The sequence below is a fragment of the Oncorhynchus mykiss genome, chromosome 10 (assembly GCF_057628025.1).
Source record: "Oncorhynchus mykiss isolate SJ-2025 chromosome 10, ASM5762802v1, whole genome shotgun sequence".
In the NCBI taxonomy this organism is placed as follows: Eukaryota; Metazoa; Chordata; class Actinopteri; order Salmoniformes; family Salmonidae; genus Oncorhynchus; species Oncorhynchus mykiss.
In genome coordinates, this window is record NC_143031.1 from 37,685,951 (window position 1) to 37,704,579 (window position 18,629).

Below are 18,629 nucleotides of genomic sequence, written 5' to 3' on the forward strand. Positions count from 1 at the left end.
CTGTTTAATTGAGTGTGTGGACAGGTGTATTTTATACAGGTAACGAGTTCAAACAGGTGCAGTTAATACAGGTAATGAGTGGAGCTTCTTAAAGAAAAACTAACAGGTCTGTGAGAGCTGGAATTCTTACTGGTTGGTAGGTGATCAAATACTTATGTCATGCAATAAGATGCAAATTAATCATTCAATGTGATTTTCTGGATTTTTGTTTTAGATTCCATCTCTCACAGTTGAAGTGTACCTATGATAAAAATTACAGACCTCTACATTCTTTGTAAGTAGGAAACACTGCCGATTTTGCAGGTTATCAAATACTTGTTCTCCCCACTGTAGGTCAATGATTTATAGATCTAACAAACTGTTTAAAGCTCTCTCAGGAGTTGAAAACTTGAGTTTGAACAGCATTTTTTTATGGATTAAACAGAACTTGACCAACGTTTTCCTGTTTACAAGCAGCAAGCCCCGCAAGCTACCATCCCTGAGCCAGAAGTGTCAGAGGCAAAGCCCCTCCCTGAAGCTGAATCATCTGAACTAGCCACGCCTGCTGTTGACAAGGCTTCCCCCACTGAACCTAGTTCTGCCTCAGGCCCCGTAGAGGGTGCTCCATCTGTGGTTGAACCTGCCCCTCAGTCCACCACAGAGGTGGCCCCTGCAGATGGTTCTATTGACACTGAGCCTGCTGCAGCTGAACCTGAGGCAGTCACAGTGGTGGAGCAAGAGGCTGTTCAGACGGCCCTTGTGCCTGCCCCTGCACCTCCTGTTGAGGAAGCTGCTGCTTCACCTGCTGAAGAGATTCCTCCACCTGCCCCTGTTGAGGCTGTCCCTGCACCTCCCCCAGCAGCGGAAGTTATTCCTCTCCCACCTCCTGCTGAAGAGACAGAGCTTCCACCCCTTGCATCTGTTGAGGAAGCTGCTCCTTCACCCCCGGCACCTGTTGAGGAGGAAGCTGCTCCTTCACCCCCTGCACCTGTTGAGGCTGCCCCTGCACCTATAGAGGGGGTTGCTGACCCACCTCCTGTAGCTGAAGAGACTGCACTGAAGAGACAGACAGTTGACGAGGCTACTCCTCCAGCTACAACAGAGGAGCCATCTGGGATTGTAACAAAAACTGCTGGTGAGTCACGCAAATCAATGTGAAACAGTAGAGGCTGGTGGGAGGAGCTATAGGAGAACGGGCTCATTGTAATGGATTGAATGGAACAGAGTCCAACATGGTTTCTGTATGCATGATATCGTTCCATTTATTCCATTACAGCCATTACAATGAGCTCGTCCTCCTACAGCTCCTCTTACCAGCTGCCTCTCAGAAGATATCTTCATCTAAATAGTGGGCTTATCTTCTTTATCAGATATTGATGTCCACTATAAAAAAATATTTTTTGTATTTCCAGGGAAACCCAAATTTGCACCAGACCCTAAGTTAATTGACCTTGGCCAGGCCAGCCCTGAGGATGCGGACCTGTACAGCACGCGTGGATGAAGAATGACAGGAAGAGAAGGTGGGGGATATGTGGGAGGGAGGGGAAGGTTAAGGGTAATCTCCAGAAATTTAAAAATAATAAAGCAACACTTTTTCAGGTGCCTATTTCTCTCTTTACCTCAGTGATAGGGAACAGTTAGTCCTATACAGGCTGTGTCCCGATTATCCACCCTTCTCCCCAAGTGTGCAATTGCACACTACCGGTCATGGATTTAACAATTTGAATCCATATCAGGGAGGAGGATTGAGAATCAGGTTGCAGCCATAGTGTGTTGGAATTTTGACCTCTGGTGTCATCTGTTTCTTTGCATGGCCTGCAGTTTGCATGTAGACACCCACAGAGAACAGGGTGCAGGTCATCATCTGCATCCACAGGCACAAACGGACATCTTTACACCCTACTTCCAGAGCCACTACACAAGGTTTTACTTACCAATACTTACTCAGTGGTCAGTTCATTAGGTACACTCTAGTACTGGGTCGGACCACCCTTTGTCTCCAGAACAGCCTGAATTGTTCGGGGTGTGGACACGTTGCTCAGTTGGTATCAAGGGACCTAACGTGTGCCAGGAAAACATTCCCCACTCCATTACACCACCGCCGACACCAGGCAGGTTGGAGCCATAGACTCATGCTGTTTGCGCCAAATCCTGACTCAGCCATCAGCTTGACGTGACAGGAACCGGGATTCGCAGGACCAGGCAATGTTTTTCCGCTCTTCAATTGTCCAGTGTTGGTGATCGCGTGCTCACTGGAGCCGCTTCTTATTAGCTGAGATGGGTAGAACCCGGTGTGGTCGTCTGCTGCAATAGCCCATCTGTGACCAGGACTGACGAGTTGTGCGTTCCGAGATGCAGTTCTGCACACCACTGTTGTACGTTGTCGTTATTTGCCTGTTTGTGGCCCGCCTGGTAGCTTGCACGATTCATGCCATTCTCCTTCGACCTCTCATCAACGGGCTGTTTTCACCCACAGGACTGATGTGGGTGATGTTTTTTGTTTGTTGCAACATTCTCGGTAAACCTTAGACACTGTAATTTGTGAAAAGCCCAGGAGATCGGCTGTTTCTGAAATATTGGAATCATACTATGCTCAAAGTCGCTTAGGTCACTCGTTTTGCCCATTCTAACGTTCAATCGAACAGTAACTGAGCGCTTCACTGCCTGTTTTATATAGCGTGCCATGGCCACATGACTCAGTCTTGTCTGTAAGAGCGGACCATTTTCGGGAACTGGATGGTGTACCTAATAAACTGGTCACAGAATGTAGATTTATTTGTGGAGCTCGTTAACACTGTTATACTGTGAAAGAAGTTACTCAAACAAATTCCGTTACTAACCATACTGGACCATTTATACAATAAGAATTCATAATAGGCATCTTTTTTTTTTTTACTAGGGACTTGTTATTTACTTAGGTCACTGCTACGCTGTCGTTTTTTCTGTCTTGCGAATTTACCTTCTCCTATTAGTCAGGTCAGTCTATGCAAATGTTGTTGCTCCTAGACATTTCCACTTCACAATAACAGCACTTACAGTTGACCGGGGCAGCTCTAGCATGGCAGAGATTTGACGTTCTCAGGAGTGATTAATCACACTTCACCATCTGGCAGTTCCACGGACAAATTTGGATTTGGCGAAATGCCAGGAGAACACTACCTGCCCCGATGCATATTGCCAACTGTAAAGTTTGGAGGAGGAATAATGGTCTAGGGCTGTTTTTTTATGGTTAGGCCCCTTAGTTCCAGTGAAATATCTTAATGCTCCAACATGCAATGACATTCTAGACAATTCTGTGCCTCCAAATTTGTGGCAACAGTTTGGGGAAGGCCCTTTCCTGTTTCAGCATGACAATTCCCCCGTGCACAAAGCGAGATCCATACAGAAATAGTTTGTTGAGATAGGTGTGGAAGAACTTGACTGGCCTGCACAGAGCCCTGACTTCAACCATGTCGAACACCTTTGGGATGAATTAGAATGCAGACTGTGAGCCAGGCCTAATTGCCCAACATCTTGTGGCTGAATGGAAGCAAGTCCCTGCATCAATTTTCCAACATCTAGTGGAAAGCCTTCCCAGAAGAGTTTAGGCTGTTTTGGCTGCAAAGGGGACCAACTCCATATGAATGATTTTGGAATGAGATGTTCGACAAGCAGGTGTCCGCATACTTTTGGTCATGGAGTGTATGTGTGTTGGAATCATTTGAATGATGTCCTAGTACTTGATGTCAGTTTGAAAATACTTTTTTTTTGGTTTTTTTTTTTTAATAGAGCTATCAATGTAATTTCATATTTTTTGGGTATTTTACAGATAGGAGAACATATTTTACAATTTAACATGTTTTAACACTTCCCTGAATTCAGCTGTTGGATATCAATCTTCACCATGACAAAGTTTTATTTTGTGCATTAGAATAGCCAAATATAGAATAAAGGCATTTTTCTCGATCTCCACTCTCCTCACATTTTAATCCGAGCAGTGAAACCGTGCAAATGGAAAAGTGTTGTGATAGTCATGCAAAGACGTGTGGATGATTTAAGAGTATTTGGTATGAAACACTAGAGGGCGACAGTGTTTGCCATTCAGGCAAAACCAGCATTTTTATGAACCATGTCCATGTTTAGAGGAAGTGGTTTAAAATGAAGAAAAATAGGGCTATGGAAAGGAGAGACATTTGATTTTCTTTCATATCAAAACATTTACGCAGTAGTAGGCCTACTGAATACTAATTTGTCTGGTCATTGGGACTTGATAGACTGCAGTGAGTGTGCCTTCATAGCCTGTGTTTCATTATCGTTGGCTCCATGGCGTATTCCAGGCGAGCCTCCATCTAATTGGTTTCTGAAGCTGATACCCTCCCAGATACACCATCCATAAACACAGCATGAAGGTTGCTTATGGAATGTGACCCTGGTCTGACCCTGGCCAGTCTGAGGCACTAGGAACTGGAATATTAGACCCTGGTAAACGAGATCCCCTTTCCTGGTTTTGATTATTGCAACATGTTCAACACGTTACTATGCTATATACTCCAATGCCAGAATGGCCAGAGAGAATCTTATGTTAGCGTTCCCTTTAACTGCTTATGTATCAATTACTTTGAGGGTACCTATGAATATTGAGGAAAACAGTGGTGTTTTGATCTCTGTAGGGGATTGGTTCCCTGGTCTGCAATGCATCACCGTTTTGTAAAGCCAGGAAAAAACCCCCAATGATTTATGATTTTTGTATTTTTATGGAAATCTCAAGATTGCTTAAACATTCCCAAGTACTTCCATCCAACTGGGTCTATACTCACAGGGGAGACATCTGTTTCTCTTGGATAGCCGTGAGGCTCACAGTTCACACGTGAAGATTCTACAGGAATTTACTTGTGCCCCTTAACTCTTTTACAAGATTTTTAAAAAATACAATGGGAAGATTGTGATGACTAGTGGTAGCTGTTACAAACAATGATACATTATAAAGTATTTAAAGGTCTATTTTCTATAATTACTTAGTCTGACATTACATGAAAACATGTGAATAGCTGCCAACTGAGAATAGTTTGAGGACAGCAGGTATATCTAAAGACTCTTAGGCCTTAGTCATTGCCAGATGCTCCCAATGGACATTAACATGTGAGAACGCATGAAGTTACCTCTATCCTAATTCTTTCTGACATTTATCTATACATAGCTTCAGATGAGTCGGTGTCATTTCCATAGTAACAGGACATTCCTCCTCTTTCTGAGCCACCACTGGGTTCACAGTACATGGAGCAAAAGCATTTGTCTCCCCTTTGACATCATGTCACAGTTTTATCGCTCCCCAGGCTCTTGCTCCCCCATATTTGCATCCTGTGCCTTTTCTGGTCCCACAGTCATGTTCCCTTTTTTTTCTCCCGGATACAGGCACATTCTCAGGGGCATTTTCCTCCTCACCCCATATTGGAGAAACTCACATCCACATGGGTCTTTGACTGTAGGCTGTTGATGTGGATACACTGTAAAATTGATTTTGTTTGGCTTCGGGTAGTGCAAATGCAAATCTCTTTTCATACATGCAGTCATGCATCATGGACTGTTGTCACACACGATAACTGATGTGTGTTTTCCCTTGGCTCCATCAGTCACACTCATTATATGAGAGATAAAACAGTCAGTTAGCTTTGGATGTCATGGCTAAGGTTTCCCACAGCTACTGCAGTGAACTCTTCCAGTTAATTAAGGAAGCTGTGAAATGTATCTATCTGACTGTTTGGACATGCGTATGCTAAATATTTGTTTAAGCGAACCTGTAGCTGAGTGGGGGGTTGACACAAGATAGTTTAGTAATCCATGTATGTCACTCTTTTTTTCAGCCCTTAATGTAATTCAGCCGTCAAACTAAATCTGATACAGGCTTTTATAGAAAGGTTACAAGATTGAATCCCTGAGCTGACAAGGTAAAAATCTGTCGTTCTGCCCCTGAACAAGGCAGTTAACCCACTGTTCCTAGGCCGTCATTGAAAATAAGAATTTGTTTTTAACTGACTTTCCTAGTTAAATAAAGGTAAAATAAATGTAAAAAAATAGTAAAGTATTGAATTACATAATCTGTATCTGACACACAGCTACACCATTTCCATTATTAGCTTGTAAAAACATACAAACTATGTCATGTAAAAACAAACAAATACCGTCACATTGTTTTTCAGGGCTATGAAATGTTTGAATAGGACATAGAGGACACACAATTTGTATCTTTCACAGTCAGTGGTACATATTCTCAACTCTCTGGTGAAATTAGTCCAAACAGACATGTTCTTGTGGGCTATTTGTGTGTTGCTCTTTGCAAGAGGTTACGAGAAGAGAGTTTGACCTGTGAGCATCACTGTGTTTAGAACAAACACTGATTCTCACCCAGCTCCTCATTGGACAATGAACCCCGGCCAGATTGCCCCATTAATTTCAGCATACTCTATTGAATGGGGCCCCTCCAGATGCAGGGGGTAAAAACTGCTGCTCTCCCTAAATGTGAGAAACAACCAGGAATCTCCTTCTCCGCCCTCCCCTTCTTAATCCAATACAGACATGTGGTGGATTATGCAAGTACTGGACATGCTGTGTTTTCCCATGTTTCAGTGCTGCCAAAATATGCTCGGAGAGCCTAAGTGGTGAGTTTACAACCCACGGTCTACATGGTTTTAATTCTGAACCTGAGAACCTCCAAACCCCTCAGGTCATTCTGTCCAACAGGGCATAAGGGGAGGAAGGAACAGTCATGAGACCCTTTGCTGGTTACTATGAACCATGTAATTGATACAGTATGCTCTGGTTGATATTAGTGCTACAATATTTATCCATACTATTTGTCTTATGTTTCAAATGGGAACAGCAATATTGATATAATTTCTGTAGAAAATAAGACGCTTTCAATTTGATGTTTTGAAAATATGTGGACACCTGCTTGTTGAAATTTCATTCCAAAATCATGGGCATTAATATGGAGTTGTTCCCCCTTTGCTGCTATAACAGCTTCCACTCTTCTGGGAAGGCTTTCCATTAGAAGTTGGAACATTTCTGCGTGGACTTGCTTCCATTCAGCCACGAGCATTAGTGAGGTCAGGCACTGATGTTGGGCGATTAGGCCTGGCTTTGCATTCGGTGTTCCAATTCATCCCAAAGGTGTTCGAAGGGGTTGAGGTCAGGGCTCTGTGCAGCTCAGTCAAGTTCTTCCACACTGATCTTGACAAACCATTTCTGTATGGACCTCGCTTTGTGCATGGGGCAATTGTCATGCTGAGACAGGGAAGAGCCTTCCCTAAACTGTTGCCACAAAGTTGGAAGCACAGAATCGTCTACAATGTCATTGTATGATGTAGTGTTAAGATTTCCCTTCACTGGAACAGAGGGACCTAGCCCGAACAATGAAAAACAGCCCCAGGACATTATTCCTCCTCCAACAAACCTTACAGTTTACACTATTCATTCGGGCATTTAGCTTTCTCCTGGCATCTGCCAAACCTAGATTTGTTTGTTGACGCTCCTGACAAACCATTATCGTGCTGACAATGCTTCCAAATGCAGTTTGTCACACTGTGGTGAGTGTTGCAACCGAGGACAGATGATCTTTACGCGCTTCAGCACTGGGCTGGTCCCGTTCTGTGAGCTTGTGTGGCCTAGCAATTTGCGGCTGAGCCATTGTTGCTTTTAGACGTTTCCACTTCACAATAACAGCACAGTTGACCGGGGCAGCTCTAGAAATTTGACGAACCGACTTGTTGGAAAGGTGTAAACCTAGTTCCTACCTTTGAATATAAAAATAGATTTTATCAAACAAAACTATGCTACATTTTATCTCTGGAACCCTCAGGATGACAAACCAGAGCAAGATTACTGAATGTAAGTACTTCAGATGGGAATGTATCAAACCAGTTGCCGTGATTGTTTTTTGTTGTTGTCATAAATACAATGCTTTTAATTTTTTGAAATATTTAGGACTAACTTATTCCTTGCCACCCATTCTGAAACTGTCAAACCTCTACGGGATCGGTCCCCCCCGCGCGACGGTTGAGCTAATGTGCACTAATGTGATTAGCATGACGTTGAAAGTAATACAAACATTTCCCAGGACATAGACATGTCTTATGGGAGAAAGCTTAAATTCTTGTTAATCTAACTGCACTGGCCAATTTACAGTAGCTATTACAGTGAAAAAATACAATGCTATTGTTTGAGGAGAGTGCACGGTTATGCACTTGAAAATGTATCAATAAACCAATTAGGCACATTTGGGCAGACTTGATACAACATTTTGAACAGTAATGCAATGGTTAATTGGATCAGTCTCATCCATATACTTACATTTACATGTTCTCATTCACCCCTTTAGATTTGTGTGTATTAGGTAGTTGTTGGGGAATTTTTAGATTACTTGTTAGATATCACTGCACTGTCGGAACTAGAAGCACAAGCATTTCTCTACACTCGCATTGACATCTGCTAACCATGTGTATGTGACAAATAACATTTGATTGATTAGTCTAAAACGTTACACATACAATACAATCTAAATTTCGCCTAGAGTCCTAAGTCATATAATGGCCTTTGTCTTGCATTTCAAAGATGATGGAACAAAAAAACGCATGTTTTTTTTTTCTTTATATTATCTTTGACCAGATCTAATGTGTTATAATCTCTGACAATAATTTCACATTTCCACAAACTTCAAAGTGTTTCCTTTCAAATGGTATCTAGAATATGCATATCCTTGCTTGAGGTCCTGAGCTACAGGCAGTTAGATTTGGGTGTCGAAAATTGAAAAATAAGTGTTGCAGTAATATCAGTTGCTGTACTGGCTGACGTGTATAGTGTTGAGTCATCCGCATACATAGACACACTGGTTTTACTCAAAGCCAGTGGTATGTCATTCTTAAAGACTGAAAAAAATAAGGGGCCTGGACAGCTGCCCTGGGGAATTCCTGACTCTAACTAGATTATGTTGGAGAGGCTTCCGTTAAAGAACACCCTCTGTGTTCTGTTAGACAATTAACTCTTTTCCCACAATATAGCAGGGGGTGTAAAGCCATAACACATCAGTTTTTCCAGCTGGACCTGGCTCCCCAGTGGGTAGGCCTATGCCCTCCCAGGCCCACCCATAGCTGCACCCCTGCCCAGTCATGTGAAATCCGTAGATTAGGGCCTAATTTATTTATTTAAATCGACTGATTTCCTTATATGAACTGTTTCTCGGCAAAATCTTTGAAATTGTTTCATGTTGCGTTTATATTTGTTCAGTATATAAGGGACACTTCATGTTTTGTGTATAATATTTACAGTGGGCGAGCTCCATTCCTGACAGGCTGATTTGGATTCGATTTCAGCCTATTATCCAAATATTATCCATATAAGTATCCCTTACAATTATACACATCAGTTATACAAGCTAACAACCAGCATAGATAACAAGCTAGATAGCTAGCTAACAAGACTACCTAGTTAACTAGCTAGCTCGCACACAAGACTAGCCAAGTTAGCATGCTTGCGATTGGCTGTGGCACACAGTCTGGGAGACAGGGCTGCCTGTCAGGCATCATTCAGGGCTTAATGTCCCACGAGGACTTAGCTGCACCAAAAATTCTTAGGTCAAGGTAAGGGACATTTATCTTGCTAACGTTCTAACTTATAAACTGATAATGAGTTTCAAACACAAATGAAAGCATGATGTGAGCATGAAATGTACCATCCCTTAGTATAGCAGTCAATAAAAACATATGCGCTGATCCACCGTAGGCTCTGCCTCCTCAGCCATACTGTCAATATATCATCAATAATTCCACTCCTATTTATGGAGCTTATCTCGTGATCTCGACAAAACAACTTTTGTTATGTCATGATAATGAGAACTTATTTATGTTGAGATCACAACGAGGGAATATTTTTTTTTATTAATATTTGGGTGAAGTTTGTTTTAGTTGATAACCATGGAGGGGGGAATTCCGACCCGAGTTAAGCATGCCTAAATGGAACGTAATTCCATTTTCATGTACTTTTCTCTCTACACGTTTTTTGACCTTGAGCTTAATCATGAGAATAGCATGCTATTCGTTTGGGGTGGAGATCAAATAAATTGACGTGTGGCTACTTAATGCCACCATCTTTACGTGTGTTGAAACGATAAGGTTGAGCAACCTTTCGGTTCCAGGTGGAACATCTCATTTATTTTTTTCCTAATTAGAAATAACACCATTCTCCAACTCTACACAATAATTTACAAATTGAAAAGAGCTATTGATAAGAGCTAGGTAAATGAGTAAGCCATTTTGGATAAGGGGATTGGAAATAGAAATGACAATTGTTTTTGATCTTTTACCCTACGATCGCTGGCGACAAATGTGAATCCAGTCATATGGCAGCAAACTAAAACATCCACATATCCACAATGAATATTATGAAAAGCTTGACTTATAACTTTCAGGGATGAAATTTGGAGACCCAAGCTGTAGCCAAACCTACCGAGTTGATTTCTAGAATGTTTTAATTACAGTATATGCCCAGACTTGTCACTGTATTTTTAAACATTTGTATCGTGTTAAATATTAGCAACCGTCAGTTATACCCACATACATTTATAACTGTCACTTTAGTGTTAGTTTCCTTACATTTTGCATCATTCTATTACATCATTAGTTTACCTGTCTTTCCTCTCTTGCTCGTGTTGTTCCTGAGGTTCGCTAGCAACAGTGGATCATATTAGGCTAATGTATTACAAGTTAGGCTACATGTCTCAAATTACTGCACATTTGAATCATTATGGAATGCAGACCATACGTAGCAATTTAAACCTGGAGCCTGGTGCACGGTTCACGACAACTGGACCTTTGTCATCAGTTCCATGATTAGTGAGGGTTATTAGGGTAGTTTTATACGACTACTGTTCAACCAATATTATCTGGATTGAACAATTGAATATGACAACTTTCAGGATGAATCAAACCACTGTATTTTTGATTCACCAATATATTTTGTGCGTAAAGGCTCTCCAACACAGTTTTTATTATTATTCACAAATACATTCTTAACCCTGAATAATATACATCAGAGTATTTTTTTTTATCTACAGAATTGGTGGTGAAAAGGCAATGAATATTAGTGTATTTACATTGCTTTTGGAAATTCCTCTAATTCCAGTAGTGATTCCGATTTTTTTATATATATATGCGTACTATCGTGCTCCACACTCTAATGCTCCGAGTGCATTCTTCAACCACATTCTCTTGAGTACTTTCTTGTGAGGACGAGAGTGTGGAGGATGCATAAAACAATACATTTGAGAAGCACTCGCACTCCCCATACTGTATTACCTCACGCTTCACCTCCCATTCACTGAACCTTCTTCCAGCCAGGACAATGGCAACAATAGATGAAACAAGATATACACAAAGCAAATTTTTTTACTTCATAATTATCAGCTAGATATGTGAATTGTAATAATTTAGCTAGCCAGCTAGTTAAACAGGCACAAATTACATAAAGCTAATGTTATGCAGGGTAGGCAGGTAAACATGCAAAATTAACACAGAATGTATTTATTAACGTATCAACGCAGTCAGGCAACATATGAGATAGGCAACACTTTTTTTTATTCCAAAGTCTAAGTGTATTTTCTCTCGCTTCAGTTAAAAAAATGGCCGCCATTGATTTCAAGAAATGTTGCGTCATTTTTTATGTGGTTGCATCATATTTCTTTGCATGATTTCTGTTGAAGCTTGCATCGATGCATGCTTCAAAATACATACAAACGGAGTACGCATTCGAGAAGTGCTCTCCGTGCTCCGTTTCGCCTACTTTGATTTGGACTTATACTCCGACTCTCCCGTGCTCCAATTTGCGTGCTCGGAGCATGGTAGTATGCATTTTGAGAAACACCCTGAAACAGACCGTAGAGAATGATGCACTCCCAGATACACATGCTCTATTTTCATGTAATCTATGATGTACTAAATGCCTTGCTAAAAATCGATGTAAAAAAATCCTCAGGGGCTGATTCTCTTGATCCCTTCTTACTGCAGCTTTCTGCCCCCACTTATTGCAGAATCATTAACCTATATTTTAATTTGGCAATTGTTTCTGGTGTTATCCCTAAGATCTGGAAAGCGGCACGTCCTCCCTCTACACAAAGGAGAAGATCCTTTTGACTTAGAAAACTACCCTCCAATTTCCAAGTTCTCACCTTTCCAAAGTTTTAGAATCCCTGGCCAACTCTCAGCTAAGAACTTGTTTTACTTCTCATTCTATTTTAAATGTGCAACAATCTGGTTTTAGACCGTTTCAGCTGCTACGCTTGTTTTATAGCATGTGTTAAATTGTTTCTAGATGTTGTGTTAAATTGCTTAGATCATAAAAACCATTGTGCTGCCTTATTTATAGATCTTTCCAAGGCCTTCGACATTACATTCTCATTCAAAGGGTGATTGAAATATTTCTGGATCAGGCTTCTTGCAAGTGGTTTGAGAATTACCTGTCAGATAGGACACAATGCCTGATTTCTGATGGTGTCAAGTCTAGTTTTACAAAAGGTGTACCGCAGAGGTCGGTATTGGGACCTGTTCTTTTGACTATTTATATAAATAATATTGGTCTATCAGTTAAAACTTTATGCAGACGACACTGTTATGTATGCCATTGCCCCAACTGTTGACAAGGCTATGTTAGAGCTGCAATCTGTTACCTTCCAGAAAGCCCTGGTTGGTTTAAAATGTGTACTTAATGCAGGCAAAACTAAATATACTGTATGTTGTTCTCTAATTCTTGCAAAATGTTTCTAATGAACTACATATTTATTCATTGGATGGTACTTCCATAGATCGGGTTCCCACCTATAAATATCTGGGCATTTGTATTGACAAAGATTTAATGTTTACGGAAACATACGGATGAGCTAGTTAAAAGCTCTCCCTAAATAGCAGGTAGCAGATTGTATAGTCATCTTTCCTGACAGTTCTTCACAATGGTGACACCATTTACCAGATTGCAGCAGTTACTACTCTTAAACTTTGGATGTCGTCTACCATAGCGCCCTTCACTTTATCACAGATGACATTTTTAATACTCACCACTGCATCCTGTATCAAAAAGTTCTCTGGTCCTCATTAAAGTCCCGTAAATCACTTCATTATTCCCTTTTTGTTTGCAAAGCTCTACTACACAAGCTTCTGACTTACCTAAATTCGGTGTTAAAATCAAAATACCAAACCAGTTCACAAGGTTGGCAAACTCTTGAGGTTCCTCGGTTCTACACCGAACTATGTAAATCCAATTTTTATTTTTAAAGCACCTCTGCTGGAACCAACTACAAAATCCATTAGAATTGGATGTTCTTGTGCCGCCGAGTCAATTAAAAATATTGATTGGGGACCATACTGAGCAATGTAATTGTTTTTCTTGAATACTTGTTTTTTATATTATAGTTGATTTTTAAATTGTATATGCAGGGTTCCCTTGTGAAAGAGACCCTTGTCTCAGTGGTGACTCCCTGCTTTAATAAAGGTTTAAAAAAGTGTGTCTTTTGAGAATTCTAATTAAAGGTACACCAAATTTAAAGGGATGGCTTTAGATAAATGTATTGAAAATCTTATTGAATGAAAACTCCACGAGATATCTGTTGGCCAGCAAGTGGGAGGCGTCCTGGCAGTTGTAAATTAGTTACCCAACTGCATAAGATAAAGCCTTGTTCACATTACCCATAGGTATTCTGTTACGTTGCACTCTGTTTATGTCGTGCATTTCAATGGGGATAATTATGATGTTTGTTTTTGATGATCATTATTATGTGGAGGTTGCTAGCTACAGTGGCATCTTCAACCGAAGCTAGTTTGACTTGCTATAGAGTTAGAGGAAAAATTAACTAAACAAAACCTGTTTTATTATCACCTGAAATAATATATTTATCCTGTCTTGAATGAAAAGTTAATATTTTGCAATCTCTGATGAGAGACAGGCTGTCTTCTATCTTGCGTTACAAACACTCCACTTGTCACTCAGTAGCGGGGCAGGACTCAGTGAAGATGTTGTACTGCAATGTGTACAGCACATAAGTCTGACTGCGTAGGAAATGTACGCCTTTCCTAAGTCTGAATTGGGCCCATAGTGAGTAGTGGCTACATAAGCAATAGAGGATTTATTTTTCATCATGGATATTTTGGTAGTGGACACTGAGTTTACTGTAGCAAAACCTTAGGCCAGATTACCATATAATTTAGGTCCACATATGTGGATCTTTCTGAGAATTTCTACCTAATCTACAGTAGGCTACTTGGATATTTAAAGATACCACCACCTCACTTGCATCTGGCTCGGCTTGTTCCTCATGCATACTAGAAGGTTTGGAATTCCATCCTCTTTGAAGCGCAACATGAACTTGTTGACTCTTGGCTGGCTGAGAGGGAGGTGAGTAATGTCTACATCCTCCCTAATCCTAATGAGAGATGGCTGTAATGAGATCTACAGGACAGATATCCTCCCTGTTACCCTGACACCAGGTCACTACTCTCCCTCCATACCTCAGCCACCGCACTCAACCTGGACTCAGGGGTAGATGTAGTATAGTAAATGTAAACCGGGACACTCCAATTAGTGTAATATGTTACGTTTCGAATGGTATGTATTAATTTGTGGATGTTCATCATCCATTTTGTATATGTTCCGATTTACAGTTTGTATGATGTTACGATTTACAATTCTTACAATATGATAATTTGCAAAATGCATATGTTACAAATTACAATTTATGGCTAACGTTAGCTAGGTGGCTAATGCTAACATTAGCTAGGTGGCTAACGTTAGCTAGACTATGGGTTAAGGGTAAGGTTAAGAGTTAGGTTAAAGGGTTAGGGGAAAGGTTAGTTAACAATCTATGTAGTCGCAAAGGAGCTAAATAAAAGTAAGTAGTTGAAAAGTTGCTAATTAGATAAAATTGTCATTGATGACCTTTTGGTTGCTAGACGTTCGTGTTATAATCCCATCCACCCTGACCAACCACCCTCCTTTCATTTTTGCCCTTAAGTAACCTTCTGTTTTATGTAACCAAATGTAACAAATCATACTAATTTGAGTGTCCAGGATTTACATGTACTATGTTACGTCTAGTCTATGAGACCAGGCTGTCACACTACACCGTTCAACAGTAGACCTGGATGACTAATCTCCTTACTGATCGCACAACGTTATCTAGTCTGGCAGCACCTTACCCAATCACTGCTCACCTTTGAGAGGGTTCTTGTGTATTGTTACAAATCAAATAACCATAATGCTCAATTTTCTGTAATTTCAGAGCTGTAATTTCTGTCATTTCTATTAAGCTTTTGACACCATAACACTCAAGATGCAGTCAATATGATTTACAGCAATCAAGATTTGCAATTGATGTCATCCTTCATCATGCAGTTCAATTCTGAACTGGCCTCTTTTAGGGAAATCAAATCAGCAGCACATGGGGTGTTGTAGGTTGAGGAGAACATCTCTAACTGTTCTTTTATATAATGTGTGAGATTTTCACCGTCCACTCTGCACCCCCAGTTAGATTCTCTTGAACTCTGATAGAAGAGTTTTGGACTGAGCCTGTGTATGAGGTGCTAATCCAAACTAAAACCATGTCATGGGATTTATAGGGGCAATCTGCAGTTCGAACAATAACAAAGTAGGCACTCCACCACTGATTTGGTAAACAGCTGAGGCATGGGGCTGGAGAAATGTAACCACTCCCAAAGTCACGGACAGAGCTATGGATAGAAGGACTAAACCATTCATGATATCAAAAGTATAGTTTTATTCATGATTTGAGGCTGTACAGTGTGTGTTTACATTTACATTGTTTGCAAACATTGGGGTAAAACAAGTTTATTTTAGGTTCTGATTGAGTACGACAGTGGAGCTAAGCTCGTAAGTTATATTCTTCAATAATCAATGGGTCTATATCATTAATTTAGAAGTCGAAATATTGATGTTTTAACTGCAGATTGTCCCTTTAAGTGCCCCTGTACTATGTCTCTAGACGTCAGATTGTTTTTATGAGGGGAGCGGGACATAGAGGAGTGACGAATGCCTGGCCTGGCCCATAATGCTGGCATGTGGTCAAGTTCCTCTTTCATAGCCATGGATGACTCCCTATGGGCCAGTGAGGATATAAAAACCACAGAACCAAGTCTTCATACAGCCAGTGTTCAGGCAAACACATCACGGGACTAACTTTCACTGAACAGGAGAAGATATAAGGTAAATTGACTTTGTGTGAATGTTATAGTGGCTTTGAGATGTTTAAATAGCCATCTTATGTTATCTTGGAAGAAAGTTTTATATCTCAGGGATTCATTCACATTGTACATTCTAATTTTATTGCAGAGGAAAATTGTATGTAATCAGTATTCAAAATGATGCTCTCTGTTATACTTTAAGTCTCTGTTATTTGCCTCATTATTAGTGCAGAGTATTTTAAAATAACTCTACAGAGAATATTTTAGTGTTTTTCTCAATTTCAAGAGCTGAACTGTACTCTGTTAAGAACTCCTTTCACAGGTTTAAAAGTTTAACATATTGCTAGAACGTTTTGTCACACTAAAGTTGATACAGTAGAACTGGGATATTACTTATATAACATCCATAAATGGTTTTCAATATGTAAAAACTAATGATACGTAACACACCGAGGGTTTTCGATTTTCTATACCCAATGTGACAAATTATTTATATTTGGTCCTAAATTGTATCTACAGTACCTCCTCCAATTATATTAGTTTCAATTGACACTCAGTGTACAAAACATTAGGAACACCGGCTCTTTCCATGACATAGACCAGGTGAAAGCTATGACCCCTTATTGATGTCACCTGTTAAATCCACTTCAATCAGTGTAGATGAAGGGGAGGACAGGTTAAATAATGTTTTTTTTTTTTACATGGATTGTGTGTGCCATTCAGAGGGTGAATGGGCAAGACAAAAGATTTAAGTGCCTTTTGAACGGGGTATGGTAGTAGGTGCCAGGCACACCAGTTTGAGTGCCTCAAGAACTGCAACGCTGCTGGGTTTTTCCACTCTCAACAGTTTCCCGTTTGTATCAAGAACGGTCCATCACCCAAAGGACATCCAGCCAACTTGACACAACTGTGGGAATCATTGGAGTCAACATGAGCCAGCATCCGTGTGGAACGCTTTCAACACCTTGTTGAGTCCATGTCCCCACGAATTGAGAATGTTCTGAGGGAACAAGTGGGTGTAACTCAATATTAGGAAGGTGTTCCTAATGTTTTGTACACTCAGTGTATTACATGTAATAAATATTGAGATATGAATGTAAATATATTACACACATGTGCAATACTTTCATATAGAATAAAGGTATCCAAATCACCTTAACATTAATGTTGCTCTACTTTTATCACACTTTCAAATACAAAATGTTTTTTTTTATAATAGGTAAGATCTTAAAAGATCTCCAGAGGGATCGCAGCAGCCAGCCAGTCACCATGCTATGCAACATGCATTACTTTTCTATACTGCATGTGCTGCTTGTTGCTTAAACCAGGGGTTCCTAAACTTTTTCACTTGGGGACCCCCTTCCAGCATTGGGGAACATCCCACGTACCCTCTGCGTGTGTGCGCCATGTCTATTTCTATGGGCACAAGCACTGTTTATGACACAAACTGTTCACCCCTCTCTTGTTGGTGGACAGAATTTGGCAGGTTTAAAGCTTATTTCCTGCATTTCTACACATTTTGTAATGGGGTGCAAAGAAAATTGAGTAGTTTTAATGCAAATTGTCTTGCAATTCTATACATTTTGCCATGTCCAATGTGTATTCATGTGTTAGAGTGACCCAAAAATTACAACAATATCTATGGGTTAAAAAACCTAAATAAAAAAACGTTAGCTGACATGGACTAGTTGATCTGGACATTTGAAAAGTTATAAATAGCTCTATAAGGTATGCAATGACTGACTTGACAAGAGGAACTGATTATTCACTACCTAATTTCGAAATTGGACCTTGTGCATTCTACTAATACAACTTTCAAGAGCGATTTTAAAGTCGGACTGAGTTCCTCACAGTTTGGGAACCATTGGCATAGACTACTGCATGTGGTGGAGTTTCTCATGCAAAGGGACACTGGAGAGGGGATTATGTCCAACCCCAGAACCCCCAGAGCCCTCTAAAACAACCAACCACATGTTCCTTCTGTCTCCTCCTATATAACACTATCCAGATGGACTCCAGCCTGCACAGAGGAGGACTATCCAATACATATTCGCAAAACAACACCATCCAAATAGCCAGTCCCAAATGGGCTGTACAAATGTATTTATTTTCCGTTAGGTTCAGGACAAATGAAAGGGGTTTGGGGATTCTTACATCTGCTGTTAGAGGGGCTAGAAAAATACAGAATAACACCCTATAATAGGATTATTTTACATACGGCTATTATCACAAAAATATTTGGCTGTCATCAGAATGTAATATATTCAGTCTTGGCTGAGAACACCTCAATCTTCAGTTGGCCCACCCTGTATGTGTCTACTAACATTGAGCAATTTCTTACCATGCTTGCCAAAACTGTCTCATTGTGTTTTAGTTACTGACTTATTGCAACTAGTGCATGTATTTTAGGTTACAGATATTTGATTTTGTTAGGAGACT

The 18,629-nt window shown here is 40.3% G+C and overlaps 1 protein-coding gene across 2 annotated transcripts in view; it reads left to right on the forward strand.

The window, feature by feature from the left end:
• apool (apolipoprotein O like) overlaps positions 1-18,629 on the forward strand; it is a 37,284-nt gene that overhangs the window by 14,878 nt on the left and 3,777 nt on the right. Inside the window, exons 8-9 of one of the 2 annotated variants that reach the window (XR_016483693.1) lie at positions 457-1,114; positions 1,392-1,499. Coding sequence is in view for 1 of the 2 variants with exons in the window: in XM_021618353.3 (XP_021474028.3) it covers positions 457-1,114; positions 1,392-1,480 (747 nt within the window). In the remaining variant the exon portion in view is untranslated. Of the gene's footprint in view, positions 1-456; positions 1,115-1,391; positions 3,925-18,629 lie in introns of those variants that run through there. The other variant, XM_021618353.3, reaches the window with a different exon arrangement.